Below are 22,685 nucleotides of genomic sequence, written 5' to 3' on the forward strand. Positions count from 1 at the left end.
TTCCTTTGGGTAAAGATGAAGTCATGGGCAGATGATGAACGGAACTGTCCGCCTACATCTGGACATTCTCACTGCTCACTTAGACCCCGGCCTTAGCCTGCCCACACCTCCACCCAGTCTCCTCCTTGTGACACGATGCTGTGCACAGAGCAGACCCTTGGTTGCTCTTTGTTCAGAACTGAATCACTGCCGACCTTTTAGCCTGGCATTCAAGGCCTGTGGGATCTGGACCTGCACATCTTTTACAGTTTCACCTGCGGAGTAGTTACCCTACTCACTCCTTCCTGAACATGTCACGGGGCTGTCCCACTTTAAGGTCTTGCAAATGCTGTTCCCTCTGCTTGGACTCCTTCTTCTACCCTCCCCACCTGGCAAACTCTTACTACCCCTCACCACCCAGGTCAGATGGAACCTGTTTGGTGGAGCCTTCCTGACCCGTCCAGACCTCCCGTATACTCCTCTGTGTCACCCCCGCCCCCAGCTCTGGGGCACACCCTGACCCATATGACTAGCGCCGGGACTGGAATTCTGGGGTTCTGCCTGCCTCCCTCCCGCTGCCTCTAGGCTGTGAATATTTGCAGAACCGAGGCATTCCTGGCACAGAGCAGGCGGGCTTCTGAGCACGGGCTCGTAGGCAAGGTTCATTTTGATGGTAACGTGGGACTGATCCGAACCAGGGGAGGACAGCTATAGGCAAGAAGAGACGAGAAAATAGGAGGAGGAGGGCAAAAAGAGGGCCGAGGAGCTCCGGCCGGCCCCATAGCCTGGCTCAGCATAGCAAGGTGGGGCCATCACGCACAGGAAAGAAAAAAAAAAAGAGCACATTTTCCACCACTTGCATGTGGATTCTGGCAGGATCAGCACAGACAAGGGGGTTCAGAGCAATGGGCCCAGGGCCTGGGTGACTAGGAACAGCTCCCCCGCCTCTAAGATAAGCCTCGTGGTTATATTCTGCTAGGGCAGTTTCAAAGCCAATGCCACTCTGAGGGATGGGGGAAGCTGGGACCGAGAAGCTGCATCCTAGGGTCTGGGAGCCTGACAGGGAACCACAGTGGCAGCCTTTACACTAGAAAAAAAAAAAAAAAAAAGGGAAGTAGGTGACTTTCTCTGCAGCCTGCAGAATGCCAAGGCCGGGGAGAAGCGGAACCCAGTCATGCAATGCTAGTGGTTGGCAAAGCAGAGTGGGGGGGGGTGGTGTGTACGCGCGTGCACCCAGGCCCATAGGCACCATGCCAAGCCTCAGCTCAGCTGCTGGAGATTCCCTGAGCAGCTGTGTCTTCCTGCCTTTGTGCTGCTCCCGGACCGAGGGGGATGTGTCGCTGGCCTGCCAGCGTCTCGGCTGGGGACACCTCTTGCTAGGTGTCTGCTCCTCCAACTCTCACTGGGCCTGGGTCAGGCCAGGTACTGGGCCATTGGCTCTGAGGGCCAAGGTGATGAAGGTTTCATGCTTATGGGAGCCCCAGACTAGCAGCAGACAGAGAGGGGATGAGTAAATGCCGTAAAGTATTCCAGATACCATGGAAACAGCTTGAAAGTCCAACAAGTTCCACGAATTCATATTTTTGTGGCATCCCAAGGATGGGCAGTTGGACTCCTGAGGTGTCATTCACACTTGGGTGGTTGATGGGCATTTAGTAACTAGGAGACCGCTCATTGTAGAATATAAAGGAAAAAGCAAATTCCATGCAAACTGGGAAAAGCTTGGAAGAGAACAGGTGCTTTCTCCAAACATGTTTTAAGCATGTTAAGTGTATATATACCTCCAACGTGTCTGAGACCCTCTGCAAATCTAACCCTTATTTACCGTTCTTTTCTCTACGTTCCTCCGGCACTTAGAATCGACTGTAACTTCAGTCACTTCATGCTGGATTGCTGCCTGTGTGAGTTCTGTGGCCCCAGGATGACGCTTCTACAGCCTGCTCTCCCCAGTGCTGGCCTGTCTAAGGCCAAACCTGGACCTTCTGAGGTCAGCTCATGGACCATGAGCAACCCTTCTGGGTTATCACATGGTGCTGACCCTGCAAAGATATAGCTCTGTTTCAGCAACATTATCCCTGCCCCAGTACCCAGGCTTTGTGACAATTTGGATATTTATTATTCATTACATTCTGCTCTTTTTGTAAAAAGTGGGGAGAATGTCAGAGTAAACTGTAGACACTTCCGATAAGAGACACAGAGCCTCACAACTTACTCCAAGGGCAAGGTCAGCAGGTGGGGCAGGGCCAGCGTTAGAGCGGGTTGGGTGGAGGCGGAGGGGAGCAGTGGCCGGCAGTTGGGGGCGGCAGGGTGTGGGACGTTGCTGGCAGCAAAGCCCCGCTGAACTTTTGCTCTGTTTCTTGGAGATTCCCCAGTGTTCCTTCTCTAAGTCCCCTTTTAATCTATGCTAGTTCAAGTGGGTTTCAGTTCTTTGCCAGGAGAACCCCTGGTCGACAACAATGAGAGATGCGCAATGCTTAGTGTGTATGTTTGTTGGTGGGGGGGCCCTGGGCATATTTTCTTTGTCTTGCATATTTCATATCAGTGCTATAGGTGAAGGTCAGTCCAGGAACACCTGCCTGTTGTGTAATCCCTCCCAGTCTTTTTTCCTTTTTGCAATGCAAGTGCTGACTTAAGCTTTGATGGCTGAGGCGTGCATTTCCCTCAATATCTTGAATAAACATGTAGCTAGTCACAAGACTAAACAGCCCTAAACATCCCGGCTGCCTTCCTCCACGGAGGCTCCTCTGCTTTAGCGATCTTGGTCGATTTAGATAAACGACCGTTTGGGCCACTTGTTTTCTCTTCCAGCATACTAAATTCCCGTCCCCCGTGTTTTCAATTCAACTGAGTGAGCTTGCGAAACCCCAGGTTCCCACTGTCAGCCCCAATAAAAGCAGAACCCCAAGCCCGTGTGATGAGCGAGCAGAAGGCAACTGAGGGCAAAGCACAGGCTGACACCCCCGCCCCCCACCCACCCCACCCCCGCACTCCCAGGTGGGCTACATGAGACATTCCTCATGCACTCCCAGCTCCCCTAAAGCTAAGGGAAGGGAAAAACAAATGGTTCACGGATAGAGATCACAGCCCTTCAGGACGGAAGTCTCCCTCCATTTACCAAGGTCTTGGATATTACAAGGAAAATGTATTACAAGGAAAATCAACACAAAATTGCAAGGAAAAATCAATAGCCTAACTTCCAGAGATCCATAGAATTTCTTGGAGCCCTAACCTCCCCCTCTCTTTCATGAGTGATGTGGGAAACTGAGGCAGAAGGGAACGGAAACAAAGTTAAATTTCTTTACGACCTGTAGCCCGCTGACAAGGGCCTGAGATAGCAGAATGTGACATCCCTCCTGGGAACTCCCAACTGTCTTAATGTTAGTGCCTTACTAGAAGGAAAAACAACTTCAGCTTGCAACAGCGGGGCGCCCAGGATCCTAAGAGGCTTCTGCAGCATGTGAAAGCCTTTTGGGATGCCTCCCTTTGTCCTTCCCTCCCCCAACTCCCAAGTATGTAATTAGTTACTTCTCACATTCCCAGTGCAGCAGCCCTTATGGGCCCAAGGGTCCTGTCCCCGTGCTTTAATAAAACCACTTTTTTGCACCAAAGACGTCTCAAGAATTCTTTCTTGGCCGTTGGCTCTGGACCTCACCCACGTTCCAAAACTATGCATGAGCGTTCTTCCCATGACCTCACTGTGGGGCCCCAGGGGTGCTATGTAGTTTCCAGCTTGTGCGAGCAATAAACTTTTATTTGTTCAGTCTCCCAATGGTTGTTACAAACGTAGGGCATCTTGCAAACGTCTTAGGAACCCCGAGGGCTGGTCCAACCACAACATCAGGCACTGATAGGCTGAGACCAGCACACAACATGGCCTGAACCCCACGGTGTTCAAGGCCTGAGGCACACAGACCCTCCTGTCAGAAGTAAACCTCCCCAGACCGAGCCCACGCATCTCCTGCTCCCTGCTGACTTGGCCTCAAACTGGGCCCTGACTGCTGCAGAACAATGGAGAAGGTCATGAGGTGTTGTCGAGGGCCAGCGGGGAGGCCCTGCTCGGGGTCAGAAAGGCCTCGGCACACATCCCAGCTTTGTGCTTTCCCGCCTGGCCCACTCTGGACACACTTCTCCACGGTGCTCAGTGCTTTTCTATCTTGAAAATGGGGACACGAGGATGACACAAAGACAATGCCAAGCAAGTACAAAGCCCTGAAAGTGTCATTATGCCACTTCAGACCTGAAGGGAGAGGTCACTGGGGCTGCGCGCGTTACTGACCCGTCCCTCACCCCACATATGGTTCACAGCCATGTTCCTGTCGCCCTTGCTTCTGGCGAGGGTGGGCCTGGAGCCAGGGCTGGAGTCGTGCTGGTGCCCAGCTCTGGTCAGCAGACAAAGGCCCGGGTGTTTGGCTCAGGCTTTCCCAGAGCCTCGTCCTGGCAGTGGGGTCAGCTTGTGCTGACCGGCCCTGGTTTTCCCAGACCCCGCAAGGCTGTGCGTCAGACCTTCTGGGCGGTTGTAAAAGGTGCCTTTTTGAAAACTGGGAGACTCTCTGGGCTACGGGGGCTTGGCAGCCTGGGGAGCGAGACGGGAGGTCCCACAGGGGCTGGGACTCAGCCCGAGGGGCTGCCCCTGTGCCCCTCTGGTCGTCGCATCCTAAAGCCCTGCTCCTGCCCTGAACCTCAGAGGGGACTTACCCAGGCCCAGGTTGGAGATGGTCTCGAGGTCTGTGAAGCTGCTGGCCTCCAGGATGGCCTGGGGCAGCCTCAGCGTGAAAGGCAACAAGTCTCTGTGGAGACAGGAAAGGCCAGAGGTCATGTCGGGGAGAGGGACCCATGTGTCCGTTCCCTGGACCCCCCGTTGGCTGCTGGGGCCTTTAGGGAGACCAGAAACTTCCCTGGCCCTGGGGGGCTGAGCCCTGTGGATGAGGAAGCAACCAGTCAGATGCAGTCCTGGGCCAGCCCTGAGGGACTTGCAGAAATGGGAGACTCTTTTCCCTGGTCGCCTGTTTTCTTGTCTCGTGGGAAGCCCAGGTAGCTTCCTCTAACGGTGCCCTTCTGGGTGGAGGAACCCAGCCCCTCCTGCTTGCTACCCACTGCTGCTCCACACGGCGATGGGCAGAGAGCACCCAGTCAGACTTCCCCAGTGAAGGCTATTAGTCGGCCCCTCGGGGTGCCTCAGGCCCCGACCCAGACTGCGCCCTCAGCACTCATTCCCACCTCCAGCCACCACTACCCCAATCTCTAACTTGGCAGGATAGTACCATTCAGTCCTGTGTTGCCTCAGTTTACCTGGGTGACTGTCTGGCCTGCCAGCTGGGTTTCCAGTGGCTCCTGGGTCTCTGTGTATGTTGCCATGGGCAGCAGAGTCCCTCAGCTGCTCTGGGGTCCACCCCAGCCCCCAGGGCAGTCTCCCACACTCTCTCAGCCACCTCCTCTGTTGGTCAAGATGCTGCCGGGATGGCAGGGGGCCAGCGCCAACTCGGGACCACTGCATCCAGGGCCTTCCAGGGCCTTCCTGGCCCTTGCTCTGCCTCGCGTGCCAGCTCCTCCGTTCTGCCCACCGCACACCCTTCCCTCGCACTCAGGGGCCTCCCGGCTGCCTCCCCAGAAGGCGCGCTCATTTGCTTAGAGCGCGTGTGCCTTGCTCATTCCCACCTCTCGGCGCATCCCAGGCGACAGCATCTACGTTGATTCCACAGAGCCTCTGAGGCTGCATCACCACGGACCACCTCCTCCACCGTGACCCAGTTATATGCAAGGATTTCATCTGTCCCCGCTCCCTGCCACAACAGCCAATGCACCCCTTCATCCAGGGGCCCCTCTTCTGATCCAAGGAGAAGTACCCACGGGAGGGGGTGTTTCCTGGGCAACTAGTAGGTGCTGGGTGTTTGCAGGCCTTACGTCACATGACAGTATTACTATTTTTTTTTAAAAGATTTATTTATTTATTTTGCAGGGGGGGCAAAGGCAGAGGGAGAAGGATATTCCCCGCTGAGCAGGGAGCCCCCACACGGGGCTCAACCCCCGGATCATGACCTGACCTGAAGTCAAGAGTCGACGCTCAACTGACTGCACCCCCCAAGCACCCCGATATACAGTAATCAGCTATTACTATAACAGAGCACCCTTATGGGTAGGCATTACTACCTTTGTATTACTTAATTTATTCCAGATCAGAATCCCATGGGGGAGCTGCTAAAAATGCAGATCCCCAGAACTATGCACGTAGGTTCCCAGGGTTGGGTTTGGGGGTGGGCCAGGAATCCCTATTTTCACCAGCTCTCAGGGGGATCCTGATGGATACAGCCTGGGATGGGAATCAGAGGCCCCAAAAGCAAGGGCTATTGGTAACCATAAAAATTAAGCCCCTCTCCAGGTGTGTGCCTGTGTGAGCGCATATGTGTGTGTGTGCCTGTGTGAGCGTGTGTGTGTCATACTTACAGTCTCATACATATACAGACATATATTCTCACACATAGATTCCCATACATATATATTCTCACACTCAGGAGAATATGTATTCTCATTCTTGTATTTTCCTGACATAATGGACTATTAAGTCCATTAAAAAGCATTCATAAAAAGAGAAATTTAAAAAATGGAGTAATGCTCCAATGGAATCTGAATGAATGTTCTAACATGTCCCCCCCACACACTGGTGAGTCAGCTGTGTAACCTCCTGGGGTGAGACATGTCCTTCCCTAGAGGTCTCAGTTCTAGCCAGTGTCTTTCGAACTTTTTTGACCACGATTGCCAGTTAGAACATCTGGCATCATGAGGCAGTGTGTGTACACACACGCTCTCTCACACACTCATACACAATCATGCGTAACTAGAGCAAGAGTTTAACAAAACAAGACTTATTCCAACTTACATGAGACACATTCTGATATTTACCAGTCTAGTTTAATTTTTCGTTTAAAAGGAGAGCAGTCATGGGGTGCCTGGGTGACTCAGTTGGTTAGGCGTCCGACTCTTGGGTTTCGGCTCAGATCTGATCTCATGGGTCGTGAGATCAGGCTCCATGCTCACTGGGGAGTCTGCTTGGATAGTCTCTCCCTCTGCCCCACCCCCCCACTTTTGTACCCTTGCTCTTGCTCCCTCTCAAATAAGTAAATAAAATCTTAAGAAAAAAAAAAAAAAGGACAGCTGTAATGATCCAACAGACTGATGTTATGACCCCCTCTAGGGTCATAGGAGTGGGAGGTCGGTGGGTGAGGCTGAAAGTTCCAGTCCTCCAAACACGGGGTCTCCCTGTCACCAGCCCCTCCTGAGGCCACCTAGGGGCCCTGCCTGGGTCAGCTCTTAGCACAAACTCAGGGAGCACTGAAGGGGGCTCATTAGGACCAACAAAACCCACCCTATCACTTGGGAAATCCCGGAGGGTTTTAGGAGCTTTGTGTCAGGAATGGGGACAAATACCAAACCAGATATGCTTCCGAGTTATACTCCCTCCTGGGCTGTTACCCAGGATTGAAAAACACCACATACCAATGATACTATCTAGTTTATGCTAGTTCTCTCTTCCCCTGAGGGCTCAGCAACCCTGCTTAGAGGCTAACGGCCCCCCAGTTCACAAGGCTACTGACTCTTGGGCATGCTGAGAATTTGTCCTCACAATCCTTCTAAGGGGCTTAGTAGCGTTCCTGGTTTGTACGAAGTGTTCCAGAAATGACCAAGTGTGTTCATGCCTCTGTTGCTCTGGAAAGGAGCCCCAAGATCTCCTTGGCTCTTCTGCTCCCCTACTCCTCTCTGCAGTGGCTGTCCCCACCCTGCTCAGTTCCTCCAACTGTTGCTGAGGCAGGGGCCTCCTCATAGTGCCTGCATGGCTGCTGTGGCCCCGGCCTGGTCTCCCCTCTCCCGTTGCCTCTATTCCACCACCTACCGCAGCTCTGCAGCTCTGCTACAGTGCACACTGATGTCACCACAGCTCCTGGGCATGACATTCAAGGTCTCCCCTCTCATCCCCACGCATGTGTCTGGTTCTCCCCCCCGCAGCCATGCCCAAGCTTCCCACTGTCAAGTTTTTGCCTGTGCTATTTCCTCTACCTAGAATTCTCTTCCTGCCCTTCCTTGCCTGGCCTCTGATGTCACTTCTTCTACAAGAAGGCCCAGACCCTTCCATTAATGGAAGGGGAGCACTGAAGCAGAGCAGCACACACATCCTCTCACCCCCAGGCCTGTACGGGGCGTGGGGGCGGGAAGAAGCACCGGGGCTCAGGAGTCCAGACAAGCTTGGGTCAAATTGGCTGAGAACTCAGCTGTGCGACCGGAGCTGGGGACATCCCCCAGCCTCAGTTTCCCTGTCTGTAAGAACACACGCCAGGCCCTCTGGCAAGCCCTCACAGGGATCTTCGTGTCCCACCCCCAGCACAACCTGGGGGCAGGAGGCATCTGCCCCTGGAGTGGGTCTCCAGGTGAGAACACCTATCCCACAAGGCCGCAGTAGGGGTTAGAAAGGACTCTGTGGGCAAAGCGTAGACCAAGCCGACTCAGCAGCACAGACATTGGGTCAGTGGGAGCTGGTCTGCACCGTCGCCGCTGCCGTCCCACCTAGACCCGTGGATGCCCGTCACCGACTCTGCCCGCCCGCCGCCCCTGCCCCCCGCCCCCCACCCCCTACACTCCCCACCCCCAGCGCAGGCTCAGTGCGGCCTGCTCTGAGGGCTGGCACCTGCGGCCCTCAGTGGCTTGTCCTGGCATGCTGGAGCCTCACCGCCTGTCCCACCAGCCCCAGGGGGAGCCACAAATGCCTCCGCTTTGGGGGCAAAAAAGCCCAGCCCCATTGGCTTTTGGTAGATGACCCCGAGGTCTCGCCTATGTTCAGGAAAGCCTCTGGGGTCCTGCTGAGGCTGGGATGCCTCCTGCAATCACGTCCTTGCTGGGCTTCTCTGCCTGCCCCATCCTGTTCCCCCTTTCTCCCCACTGTGCTCTCCTGGGGGGGTGGGGGGCAAGTCCTCTCAACTCTTTCCTGTAAGAGCACCTCTCGGCTAAGCTACTACTGTGTCCCATCCCAGAGCTGCTGAATCCGTCTCGGGGGGGGGGGGGGCAGGAGTCTGTATTTTTCACTGGCCCCCTGGACGATATGGGACCCGGGCTGGTCTGGGAAGCCTCTCTAGCCCTCACACCAGACTACCCTCCAGCCTGGAGCATTTGGGGGAACTCCCTGAAGCGGAACCTGTAGCTTCCTGCGTGGGGGGGGGGGGGGATGTTGTGGGCTGGGGGGCGTGGCGTGGCGGTGGGCGTGGCGGGGCAGGATTGGGGAGGAGCGAATGCCTCCAGTGAGCGCTCTGGCGCCGTGTTGCTCCTCCCTCCTCTACCATCCCTTTGACAGGTGAGGCCACCACTGGCAGGATAGGCCAGGTGACAGCCAGGTGACAGTCTCCAGCTCCTAGCCAGGGGTTCCTCCTCCCATGGCACCGCACCCCTCACACATGGCCTTGGCGCTGCCGCCAAATCCAGCACGTTGACACCCAAACATATGGGCTCTGTGCCCTGTGATCTCCTTGTAGTTCCCAGAGCAGTGGAGGGCGGGCAAACAGGTACCGGCTTCTCTGGAACACAGAGAAACAGTCGCCGGAAGCCGGATGGTTGGGAGGTGACGGTGTGAGCTTGGTGACTAGGGCTCCAGATCTCTCCGGACAAAGTCACTGCCCCCAGCGGAAATGGAACTAGGACACCTTCTGGCTGATGGGCAGTGTGCTGTGTCTTTATCCTCCCCTTCTCCAGCACCCCTCTAATGGGCATCAGCACTCCCATTTCACAGAAGAGGAAGTTGCACCTCAGAGAGATGAGGTAATGAGCTCAAGCCGTGGGCTCGGGGATTATGTCATTGTTTATTTATTCATTCAAAGCACCTGTCCTGTGCCCAGCATGGTGCTTTGAATGAGATAAGAACCTCTCAGAACCGGGACCGGCCTGGCCTCCTGAGAGCATGGCATGTCAAAGTACACCATGGCCCCGGGGGCCTCGGGCGCTTTGCCTGGCAAAGGAACATGTTAGGTCATCCGAATTAGCGTGAAAGGCACACAGTGGGGCGGTCATAGCAAAGCTCACGGATCTCGGAGCTTTACATACCTCGAATCTCCACCCTGCCTTTAACCAGCTGCGCCACCTGAGCAAGTTCCTTCTCTTGGTCTCAGCTTCCCCATCTGTGAAATGGGAACTGTCTGCCAGATTTACGAAGGTAATGGACAGCGCAGCACCGAGTACCGCGAGCTCCCGAGAGGTGGCCATAGCTAACAGCTGCTGTTGCCAACATCACCCTTCCTGCCCGCCAGAGCCCAGGAGGGGCCCGCTAGGCGGGAGGGCTCTTCTGGGATGAGTACGGTTTTCACTGAGCGGCAGCAAGGATGGGTCTCTCCACAGCACAGAGATGTGGGCCTGGAGCCCCGAACCCCGAGACACCCTGTCCTGCCCTCCTTGTCAAGGCCCTGCAGCTCAAGCCATGACAGTGAGAAGATGTATTTTTACGTTCCTGTTGACCTGAAACCAGTTCTGAGTAAACAGAGCGGCTCTGAGGGTGGCGACCAGTCACCCACCCCACCCAGCAGTGACTTCAGAATCACAGGCTCTGTCCCACTGAGGGGTATCTGCCCTTCCTGTTGTCCCCACAGGAAGTGCCATCTGCCACCCCTGCAACACGGTGGGTCAGGTCGACACGGGGCTCCAGGGTGTCCTGGAAGCGGGGGTGAGGGGCAGTGAGCCAGGGGGCAGGGGGTGATAGGGGTGGGGTCCTGCAAGGCCAGCCCAAGGGAGCCTCAGAGCCCACTCCTCCCCTCATGGTTACCAGGGCAAAGCCAGGGACTGTCCCCTCTCTCTGCACCCTCTGGGCTGCACCTTTCCTTCTGGGGGCCTCCCTGGAACCCTCGCCCCCACCCCAGGGTGCAGGGACATCTGTTGCACCCTGATGCCCCTCCGTGGGCCAGGCATACTCACCTACTGACACAGTAGAATGCGATCAGTCTGAAGATGTCCTCAAACACAAGAACCGAGCCTTCCAAGTACAATACTGTGGAGAGATGACAAAAGCCTTGGGTGAATGTCCCTGCCAGAGAGAAGGCTCTCTGAGGGTCGGGGGCCGTGACTGTCATCTTCATGGTGGGTCCCGGGACCTCCTACAGGGCCTGGCATCTGCAGCTTCATACATATCGGCTGCCAATCTGACCACAGGGGAGCGGGAACCAACCTTCTATGGTGTTTTTCCACTGAGATTTCGGGGGATTATTACAGAAGTTGGTGTTGTCTTTAATCTACAGTCATCATTTGGGGGCAAAATGACACAGACAACTCTAGATTGTACGAGCAGAATCAAACATCTAATGGATCAGGGTTGTCTTGGCCTGACAAGGAGCTGCGAGGCACCAGCAGGAGGCAAGTTGCCCAGATCAGTCTTGGTCTCCAGGAGATACAGCAATGCCAGCCCAGAGCCACTGGCCCTTCTCCCAAGAATGCTTGGGCCTATGAGAACCTTCCTTGATTTGGCTGCCTGGGTAACCCAAGAGTGAGGGTTACCCCAATATTTTCCAGCTCTGACAACAAAGAGGGACCAATGCATTTGGCCAAGATCCCATCCCATGGTGGATATGGCTCATCAGAGGGACAGGCAGGGTGCTGGACTGTGCCTGAAAGGGAAACATGGTGTCACACTCTGCTCGGGACCCTCAGGGCAATGGGCCCAGAGAAGCTACGCGAGTTGGTTGAGGTCCACTGCCCATCTTGGCTGCCATCCACCCTCACGACACCTGACTGTCACCCCAGGGCGCCCTATGCCCAACAGGGGATGCCCACAGTGAACGGTCTTTGGCATCAGAAGCACCGAAAAACTGAGTGTGTCACATTTCAGTTCTAGTTTCCTCAGGTTCTTCTCGCATCCATGCGGTAGAAGGGAAGATGGGACCTTGGTCCCAGGCCTGGCTCCAACCAGGAGCTCAGCTCCTCCAGCTGCGAACGGAGAAAGCCTTTCCCATCCTAAACACGCCCGCATCTCGCTGACAGCAAGCGGTCCTGTTTTCGGAGCCCAGGACAGTGTTTTGCTGCATTGGTGCTCTGCCAGAGGGGCATACACGAACTGACGTGTTTTGTTCCAACAGCTTTATTTTTATATTTGCCTTCTTTCAACATACTAGACACGGTGCTCAACAGTTAACATGATTTTTTTAAAAGAAGTTCACATTCATCATCTATTTATGGCAAAGAAATAATGGTTTCCCATTAGGATAGCTATAAACACTTTAAAAGGGAGTTTAAAGAAAAATGCTAAGTAGATTATAGGACCCTGGTAGTCGGAAAAGTCAGAAATGTCAGTCCAAGGAATGACCATTCTCTGTGAATAGCGGTGGGGCAGTCCACAGCGCCACCTAGTGCTGGCATTTGGTACATCGCTGACTTTTTCAAGAAGCGAGGGACCAGGGAGCCTGGGGGCAAAAAGACATCCTGTAGCCTCAAGAGGTAGCGAGAGCTCCGTCTATAAAGTGGGATCCTTGAAGGCAGGGTTAGTAGTGACGCACGCAGGAAGCCAAGCCTAGCACACTGGGAGGGCATGCTCAGTAGTAGCTTTAAGATAAAGTCAGCCACGCCCCCTTCTGTGCCTCCAGGTCCTTTATGTGAAGCCATACTTCCCTTAGCCTCAGTTTACCAACTGTCACCTTGCTGGGCAGCAGCTGGGGTGCAGGCACCAGAGCTCATTCCTTTTTGGGCCCAGGACCCAGCACAGGTGTAGACATAGTGATCCAGTCAACTTTGTACTGTTAAAACTTGCGGATCTATAAAATTGTGAGCCACAGTGAAAGCTCTTGGTTTCTATTTAACTTGACCTCTTCTGCCCCAGCCCCGGGTACCCTCCACATCTTCCACGCTATCCATACACAGATGGTGGCAACAGCCTCCCATCACAGCATGGACCTGCTGGGAAAGCTTGCGCTTGCCAGGGCCAGGGTGTGGCCCACATCTGAGTCTCCCCCAGGACACAGCACAGCGTGTGGGGTGCAGTTTGGGAGATCGATACATCTTTATTAAATAGCCATCTGGGAGGGAGATGCCAGAGGGCAGAGGCTTGAGGGCACTTGGGTGGGGACCTTAGGCCTCCCACTGCATGGATCGTCAGCCCTCCCCTGCAGGAGTCCATAGGGACCCCTCAGACTTGGGGGAACCCTCACAGACAGCCTTCCACCATTCTGGAGCCTGGGCTAACGCACATCGGTAAGGGACAATCCTTTGTCCCCATGAGTGGTGGGCGGGCTGCGCTCCCAGGACTGCCCTGCGTTCTATGCGGTTCCAGCCTGGTGGCTTGGTGTGGGTGCCCGGGCCCAGTGGCCTGAGTGTGAGCATGCCTTCATTGTCTTGTTATCTATCCTCTCTGTGCCTGGGTTTCTACAGCTATAAAACAGGGATAATAAAGTAGCCTCCTATTATAGGTTGAACTGCATCCCCCCAAAAGATATGATGAAGTCCTAACCCCTGGTACATGTGAATGTGACCTCATTTGGAAACAGGATCTTTGCAGATGTCACCCAGTGAACATGCAGTCAGACCGGATTGGGGTGAACCCTGCATCCCACGAATGATGTCCTATAAAAACATGAAGACATGGGAGACACACACACACACACACACACAGGAGTAGCCGCGTAAGGATGCAGGCAGAGACTGGAGTGAGGCCTCTGCAGGGCAAGCAACACCAGAGTGCTGGTTGTCACCAGCAGCTGGGAGAGAGGGGTGGAACGGATTCTCCCGATCTGCAGACAGAACCCACCCTGCCCACACCTTGATTCCAGATTTCTGGCCTCTACAACTCCAAGAATCAGCGTGTGTTGCTTTAGGCCACCCAGCCTGTGCGACTTTGTTGCAGTGGCCCTGGAAACTCCTGTGCCCGCTCATAAGAAAAACCCATCCACCGGAGCTTCTAGAAGGGTTCACAGCATGGTCAGCCAGCGAGGGTACAGGATTACTAAACCCTAACTTTAAACAAGCAAGCCGAGGGATGCCTGGGTGGCTCAGTCAGTGAAGTGTCTGCTTTTGGCTCAGGTCATGATCCCAAGGGCGTGGGATCGAGCCCTGTGTCAGGCTCCTTACTCAGCGGGGAACCTACTTCTCCCTCTCCCTGTGCCTGCAGCTCCCCCAGCTTGTGCCCTCTCTTTCTCTCTCTGACAAATAAATAAATGAAATCTTAAAAACAAACAAACAGTAAGCTAGTCACGGTGTGAGGTAGGGCTGGAGATGGAAGGATTTTTGTGGCTTTGCTTGGCATTATTTTCTATGGCTCCTCAGTAGAAAACTTGTCCCTTGCCGGGGGGGGGGGGGGGGGGGGGTGAGGGGATTTCCCTCACTTTGTCCCATCAACACAGTCCACATTCCACCCTCCAGGTGCTCAAGTGCGCTCTTTCCCCATGGATGAGGATCCCTCTTAATACAATTTAGCTTTTTAATCACCTTATGGGTACAATCATAGCATTAAGTACATTCACATTGTGTAAGACAAGACTTCTTTTTTGAATATATTAATAAATAACTTCAGTAGAGTCATTATTAAAAAAAAAAAAAAAAAGAAACCCATACACCAAGAGTAGACTAAATTTCACTGCCTGTAGTATGTTTTTCTGGAATTTTTATAATGGGCACGTATGATTGCAGTAGCCAAAGAAACTGTCAAGTGTCTCTACATTTTCTCTAATCTTCTAAAATTCTCTGTAAATTTTTCTCTAAAGCTGATTGGTTTCCAAGTGTCCTCTCAGCTGAGGCCACTTCAGAGGCCACTCACAGCCCTGCGAGGCAGAGCCTACAAGGCCCCCCATGGTCCCCAACACTGAGGGGACCACGCTGTCCCTTACTCTGCGAAGCCAGTTTCAGAAAGAGCCTCAGGAATGTCTGGTGGGCGCTTTGCCCTTGTCTGCCGCCCAACGAAGCTGTGGCCAGAGCCCAGCTAGGGAACCCCCCCAACAAAGATGCTGGTTCCAACCAGCCACCTTGGACAAGCACCAGCAGCGAGCCCCCCACTGTGGACAGTCTCTGGGGTCCTCAGCTGCAGCCTCGGTGGGCACATGCCAGACCTGTCTAATGCGTTTCTCACTCAAAGGGTAAGACGGGAAAAGGAAAATCTTTTACCTGACGACTCACCACCAACGCTGAAATGGGACAGCATAGAGATGCCATGTCCTTGCACACCGGCTGGCTGCTAGCATTTACAACCTCAGTGTCAAGGTGAAATAGTCATGAAGACCAGAAAACTAGTGTATCTTTTTTTCTTTCTTTCTTTCTTAAAAGAAATTCCGTTCAACTGACATTGGCTTTTTCCACTTGGCGTAATTTCCTCCAGGGTCCTCTAAGTTGCTGAGTGAACCACCAGTCTGTTCCTTTTCACTGCTTGAAGACTATTTTTTGGGCCGGATAGGCCAGTTTGCTTGGCCATTCACCCAGTTTCCAGTTTTTAGTTATTTTTTGAAAAGATTTTATTTATTTATTTGACAGAGAGAGAGAGAGAGCAAGCATGTGAGTGTGCATGAGTGTGGGCACAAGGAGAGGGAGAAACAGACTCCCGCTGAGCAGGGAGCCTGACTCAATTCCAGGACCCCCAGATCATGACCTGAGCTGAAGGCAGGTGCACAGAGCCACCGAGGAGCCCCTCCAGTTTTTAGTTATTATGCACAAAGCTGCTGTGGACATTTGTGTACAAGTTTCTATGTGAACGTGCATCTTCCTTTCTTTAGGTTTCCCAAGAGAACAATCGCTGGGAATATGGTAAAGTCCATCATCATGTTTCAAAGGAACTACCAAACCATTTTCCCGAGTGTCTGTACCATTTTACATCTCCCCAGCAATGTGGGAGGGACCCAGTTTCTCCTCATGCCCGCCAGCATGGCGTTTTCGATATTTTTTATTTTAGCCATTCTGATCGGTGTAGAATGAGATCTCATGGCCATTTTCATTTGAATTTCGAAAGGACACGAGACATCCTTTCATGTGATTATTTGCCACCTGTATATCCTCTTTGGAGAAATGTCTGTTCATGTCTTTTGCCCATTTTCTAACCAGACAGTTTTTTTTTTTTTTTAATATTGAGGTTTTTTTTTTTAACTGCTTTATTAAGAGATCATTCACATACCATCCAATTTGCCAATCTGAAGTTCACAATTCAATGTCTTAGGGCATGGAGGCACGTAAAGAGTTGTGCAACCATCACCACAATCAATTTTAGAACATTTTCATTATCCGAGAAAAGAGACGCTATACCCACTAGCAGTCACTCTCCAGCCTTCCCTCTCTCGCAGTCCCTGGCAACCACTAATCTATGTTCTGTCCTTATGGATCTGCCTGTTCTAGACATTTCGTGTAAGTGGAATGATACAGTGTGTGGTCCCTTGTGCCTGGCTTTTTCCACCTAGCACAATGTTTTCAAGGCTTGCCCACGTGGTAAGATGGGTCCATGCTTCAGTCTTCTTTATGGCTGTATAAAATTCTATTGTTTGGATGGAACACATTTTGTTCACCCATTCATCACTGATGGGTGTTTGGGCTGTTTCCACTTTTTGGCTACCACAAATACTACTGCTGCAAACATGTGTGTACACGTTTTTGTGAGGACATACATTTTCATTTCTGTTGAGTACAGACTCAGAAGTGGAATTCGGGGTCATACAGTAACTCCGTATGTTTATTTTTTTAATTTTTTAAAAAGATTTTATTTATTTATTTGACAGAGAGAGATCACAAGTAGATAGAGAGGCAGGCAGAGAGAGAGAGAGGGAAGCAGGCTCCCCGCTGAGCAGAGAGCCCGATGCGGGACTTGATCCCAGGACCCGGAGATCATGACCTGAGCCGAAGGCAGCGGCTTAACTCACTGAGCCACCCAGGCGCCCCAGTAACTCTGTATGTTTAAGAAACTGCCAACTTTCTTAAGTGACTGCACCATTTTACTCTCTGCTTGCAACATACGAGGGTTCCAACTTCTCCACTCTTTGCCAGTTCTTTTTGATTACAGCCATCCTGGTGTGGATGAAGCGGTATCTCATTGTGGTTTTTGATCTGCATTTCCGTGATGATGGGTGATGCTAGCCTCTCTCTTTGTGCTTACTAGCCTTTTGTGTAACTTCTTTGGAGAAGTACCTATTTAAGTTCTTGGCCCATTTTTCAATCAGGTTCTTTGCTGTTTTGTTTTGAAGGGCTCAATCAGAGTTCCTCTGTAGCTGGGACATTTCCATTATGTACTCATTTATTGACAAATATTTATTGTGCTCATCATCTTGATAAAAAGGGTAGATGGATATAGAAATTGAGAGCAAGCCTCCCGGTAGAAGCAGGGAATTTGCCAATGGTCTGGCCATAGGACCTATCTAGGACATCCCGCCGAAGGATAGAGATTCAAACAACCAGCTCCTTCTGTTTTGATGATTCAAAATTTGGAGGGGGTGGGGATGGGAGAGGTGTAACTGATTTCACCTTAGAGACAATCTTGCATGAAGCAAGGCCTCAGTATGCGTGTTTATAGAACGAGCATTGGATGGATGAGAACTGCCCCAGGAGGAAAGCGTCCCCAGAGGGATGCAGGAAGGACCATGGGCTGGAAGGAGAGGCAGAGTCACAGACCTCTCCCAGGGCTCATCCATGGAGAGAAAAGGTCATCGCTCCCAGTTGTTGGGGGGAGGGGAGAAATCCAGGAAGTGGCCCTCCCCCAATGCTATACGTGACACTGCTGAGCCAACCTTCCCTGAACCCTGTCACCTAGAATGGCTGGAAGACAGATCTTAATGGATTCTTATCCCGCTTCCTAAAAGGTACACTAGCTCGCCAACCTGGGTCCCCACCTGGAAAGGCCAGAGGTGCAGACCCTGAGAATAAAAAGCCACGGTGACAAGAAGCTGGGAGTGGTTCCCAGCTGGAAGCAGGAGGGAGAGTAGCAGCAGGCCTGGCAGGTGTGGCCAGGCCCACCCGCCCAGGGGCCTCCTGCCCCTCTTGGCTCCTTCCCCTCTTGGGAGGTCACAGGTGCCTCTGGCTGCCGGGGAGCCATAGTATGTTTGCCAGGGGAACCCCCACCTGGCCCTTATGTGGCTGAGGTGGGAAGAGGACTGTTTCTTGTCCAAAGGCCCAGTTTTCTGCAGTAGATGAAAATGAACTCCCCTGGGGCACTTGGGTGGCTCAGTGGGTTAAGCCTCTGCCTTCAGCTCAGGTCATGATCTCAGGGTCCTGGGATCGAGCCCCACATCAGGGCTCTCTGCTCAGCAGGGAGCCTGCTTCCTCCTCTCTCTCCGCCTACTCTGATCTCTGTCAAATAAATAAATAAAATCTTTTTAAAAAATGAACTCCCCTGCTCCCAGGACTGAAAGTGGGGGAAAACAGCAATTTCTCAGTCCGGGGGGACCCCGAAGTTCCAGGCCTAGCTCTGGCACCCCCTTGCTTCCAGATGACGCTGCCGAGGGCAGCTGCCTCACCTGTGAAATGGGAGAATAGCCCTCTCCCTGCCAAGGATGGGTGCTGCTAGACCAGAGCTTCTGGAATGGCTGGCTCCAGCAGAAGGAGAAGCTGCCAGAACAGGGTGCAGACAATCTCACACTGGGCAGCAGATCTCCTGTGTTCTCTAGGCAGCCCTTCTGCCCGACTGTACAAGGACTGGAGCACAGAGTGGTGCAAACTCTCGGCCCTGCTCCAGGCAAAGCCTAAACGTGGACCATACTGGCCAGGCACGGGCTCCTGGTTCCAGCAGCCACATGCCCAGAGCCCAAAGCCCTCCTTCTCAGAGACTTGCTTTCTCTAACTGCCAAGTGAGCATGAGAGTAGCTGACGCCCTCCCTGGCCCTCTGGCTCTTTGCGCAGAGGCTGGCGCCCTGCCCAGACCCTGAGTGAGGAACGGCAGCCCCTGTATCACAGACAGCATAGAGTCTGAAGGTCTGTGGAGGGAGGGCAGGGACCTGGGAGAGGAGGACAGTTTGAAAATGTGCTGGAGACAGATCCCTTTCTCTCTCCTTGCCTGGCACAGATGGTCCAGGGTGGACACCTTGGCCTCTGGCTCATCGGCTGGCCTGGAGCCCCTGCACTGTCTATTTACCAGCCTGCCCGAGCCACCCTCTGTAAAACCCCCAGCACCCTGAGCTCCAAGGTTTTTCAGTGTAAACTCATCCTCTCTTAACTGTCTCCACCACATCTCCTCCATCAACCACAGGCCTCTAGGGGGAGGGTATGAGCTGCAGGGACGCTGACAGGGAAAGGAACAGGGAGGACCTGCCAGCCACAGTCAGGGGCCAAGCAGGGGGCTGCTTCCAAATGCTCCTAATGCCCCCCTATAGGATCTCGCAAGGGAGCAGGGAGGTGCCTCCTCTTTTAGGTGGCTACAGCCCTGCACTAAACTGCACAACGTGACAAGCAGAACACCAGCTAGATTTCAACCCCCATTCAAATCACCAACGAAGCACTTCTGGGCAGTGCACAAGTTATGCAACTGTCCACGGCAGCCCTGGTTATAAGTCATGGCCATCTTTGCTGGTTGCGGTTGGCATAAGGAGCAATTTCCTCTTGATTTCATCTTAAGAATTTTAAGATGAATAAAATATCACAATGTCCTTTTTACTGAGTTCTACACCACACCCCAGATTGGCTCAGACTAGAGACCTGACCACACCCAAATGTTCCTCCAAGTGGATGGGGAACCACGGAAAGCCAGAATGGAAGGGCCCTTAGGGGCAACTCCAGTCCAAACTCCCTCATTGTATAGATGGGGAAACTGAGGTACAGAGAAATTATGTCATCATCCTTTGAGAGAGATTAATTTGGGTGCTTTTCAGAGTTTGACTGTGGTGCTCTCTGGAATCTAGGTTCTGATTGTGATTGCTGTCATTCTGCCCCCTTTCTCCCAAATCCCAGCACGGGCTTTGAGCCTCCTGATTAATAATGGAAGGGTATTGTTTTCAAGGTTTCAGTAATAATAATAGTAACAATAGTAATAAGAGTATTATCTACCATTTATTAGTTGTGGATGGTGTGCCAGCCTCTATTTCCAATCATCATGACAAATTCCATTAGCCTCATTTTAGAGGCAAGGAAATGAGGCTCAGAGAGGTTAAAAAAGTGGCCTGGCGGCCACAGTCATGACAAAGTGCCTACAGCCAGGGAACCTGGTATAGGAGGCACCTTTTGCTTTGGAGAGGTGACACGGGGTGGAGGGAGGGCATCCCAGCCCTTCCTACCGGAGTGCACTCAATGTGTCCCTGCAGCTAGCAGAGACGCCTTCCCATGGGTCACACTAGGCAGGCCCTATGTCACCCTGGGGGAAGCCCTCCCGGCGGCGTTGGGTTCACATTCCGCCACATCCTGCTGTGTTCCCAGGCCTGACTCCAGCCCAGAACGAAGCTCCCAGGAGAGCGGGAGTCAGGTGTCCTCCCTCCTCACCACTCCAGAGCCGGGACCTTGCCCGGATGACACGGATGACACGCAGGCTCAGCGTCCCCATTGTGAACAGCGCTCCCTTGGAGCCCCATGCTGGCAGCCACATCGGCAGCCGCTGCCATGGGCTGTCCAAGCTGTGATGAAAGATTCCTTTTCCTGGATGGTACTCTTCCATATTTAGCAACCATGTGGATGAGGCTTAAAGTCTGGGAAAGGAATATGGAACCAACTGTCACAACGCAGATGGGACTTTGCCTGGGAACTAGGTAAAGGTTCAGATGCCAGAACAGAAGGGGACCCATTAGACAGAGGAGGGAACTGCCAAGTGTCAGGGGAGACCAAAGACCAAGCAGACCGGGAGGTGTTTGGGGAGAAGGGCGGGAAGGGGTGGGGGAGAGGGAGCAGAGGCAGGCTGTCTGCCAGCAGGGGGTCTCATTACCCACAGAGAATGAGCTGGAAGTCTGGGCAAGCCATCTGCCTGCTTCTCAGCTCACACTAGGGGCCAGGAGGTGTCTTTGGTGGTCCCTGTCAAAAAGAAATGCTTTGCTCTGCTGGGCTGAAGGAGGAAAAGGAGGCGGCCCACGGCACTGCCCTGATGGCGAGAACAGCCCTGAGTTCCAGAGAAGGACCCATCAAGAAACAACTCAGCTCAGAAAACAACCTGGGTTCGACTTCAGGATCTTACCCCTGAGTTTGCAAATCTTTATCTGAGGTCCAAAAGAAAAGTGACCACCACTTACGAAAGCAGGGGGAGGCCCAAAGAGGTTCAGTGGCTTGCCAGAGGTCACAGAGCTAGGAAGTGAAACCAGGACTGACTCTGTAGTCCTCCTCGGGGAGCACACTCCTGTTGGTTCTCCAGACCCCGCTGTCTGGGAGAAACAATGCAAACTACATGCACAATTCTCAAATTTCCCACAGTCACAGCAGAAACGGTAAACAGAATCAGGTCACATGAATCCTAATAGAATATTCTATTCAACCCAAAATATCTAAAATACTACCAGTTCGACAAACCATACATACAAAAAAATGACTAGTGGGATAGTTCACATTTCTTCATAGTATGCAAAATCTTGCATGAATTTATTTTTATTATTCTTCTTATTTTTTATTTTCGAGAGCGTACAAGCAGGGGGAGTGGAATGGGAGAAGCAGGCTCCCTACCCTGGGATCGTGACCTGAGCCAAAGGCAGACGCTTATCAGACTGAGCCATCCAGGTGTTCCCTAAAATCTTGCGTGAATTTGAACTGAGAGCCCATCTCAATTCCAACTCGCCACCTCTTACATGTTCCACAGTCATGTGTGGCTCATGGCTGCTGCAGGGGAAGTCAGAGCCTGAAACAGTGTTCTCTTTCGGGAGCCAATCTGTCCCCCAGGGCACTTCTGGCAATGTGGGGAGGCATCTTAGGTTGTCACATCCTGGGAGGTGGGGAGGTGGAACTTCTGATGTGAGGGGTGGTCAGAGAGGCAGCTAAACCTCCTAGATTGCATGAGATAGCCCCCACCCCACCCCAACCCCCGGCAAAGAATGCTCCAGCTCCAAATGTCAAGTGTGCCATGTTTCAGAAATCTGGCTGTAGAGGGAGAGGCAGTCCGTGCTCCCGGAACAACCGGCAGGATGCCCACACCTAGCGAGCTGCGGGGGGCCCAACATCTGTGCTTGCAGTGGAACAGACTGGAAGACAGGAGTGACCCCCGGGACTCTGAATCACAGGAATCTTCCCCCACCCCCTTCACCCGCAGCGCCACGAACTGGGGCACGGAATCAAGACCTAGGGACTAGTCTCGGAGCAACCGATATTTCACTGGCTTCCAGATGCTGCTGGAACACCAGCTGGCAAATATCCAGCCCAGGGCTCCAGATGGGGATGCGGCTTTCTTCTCTGCCGCCCCTGGTGGCAGCGCCCTGGGGCGGACTCAGCCTTCGACAGGGGGAGGCCTACAGTTGTGGGGAGCAAATTCAGTGGCGGTGATAGGGCACTGGACTGTGGCTGTAGGTCAAACCGCACCCCCAAATCAGCCCATCAGTGGGCAAGTGGGTGTTCTCTCTAGCTCCTCACTGGTTCTGAATGTGGGGGGGGTGGTATTTATAGACCCCAGGACCCCTCCTCCCCCCAGACCTCAGGCTGGGTGCCCTCCTGAATTGCCATAAATGCTCCTGGCCAGGAAAGGGGACACGCTGCTGCTGCACAGAGAAGAGTCTCCACTGATACAGGGAGGTTCCTGTGACCTCCCAGGGATCGGGGCTCCAAATTCTCTGGCAGTTCCTCCAGCCCGACATCTCATTCAGATTCCCCCTTAGTTACCAGATGGCAATTCCACAGCCCAGTAAGAA

At 53.1% G+C, this 22,685-nt stretch overlaps 1 protein-coding gene across 1 annotated transcript in view; it reads right to left on the minus strand.

Annotated features, from left to right (window-relative positions):
* RIN3 (Ras and Rab interactor 3) overlaps positions 1 to 22,685 on the minus strand; it is a 117,693-nt gene that overhangs the window by 32,799 nt on the left and 62,209 nt on the right. The window contains exons 4-5 of the mRNA XM_046008758.1: positions 10,918 to 10,990; positions 4,675 to 4,766 (exon numbers count right to left, since the gene is read on the minus strand). Of these exons, the coding sequence (XP_045864714.1) occupies positions 4,675 to 4,766; positions 10,918 to 10,990 (165 nt within the window). The remainder of the gene's footprint in view (positions 1 to 4,674; positions 4,767 to 10,917; positions 10,991 to 22,685) is intronic.

The sequence above is a fragment of the Meles meles genome, chromosome 6 (genome assembly GCF_922984935.1).
Source record: "Meles meles chromosome 6, mMelMel3.1 paternal haplotype, whole genome shotgun sequence".
NCBI classification, from domain to species: Eukaryota; Metazoa; Chordata; class Mammalia; order Carnivora; family Mustelidae; genus Meles; species Meles meles.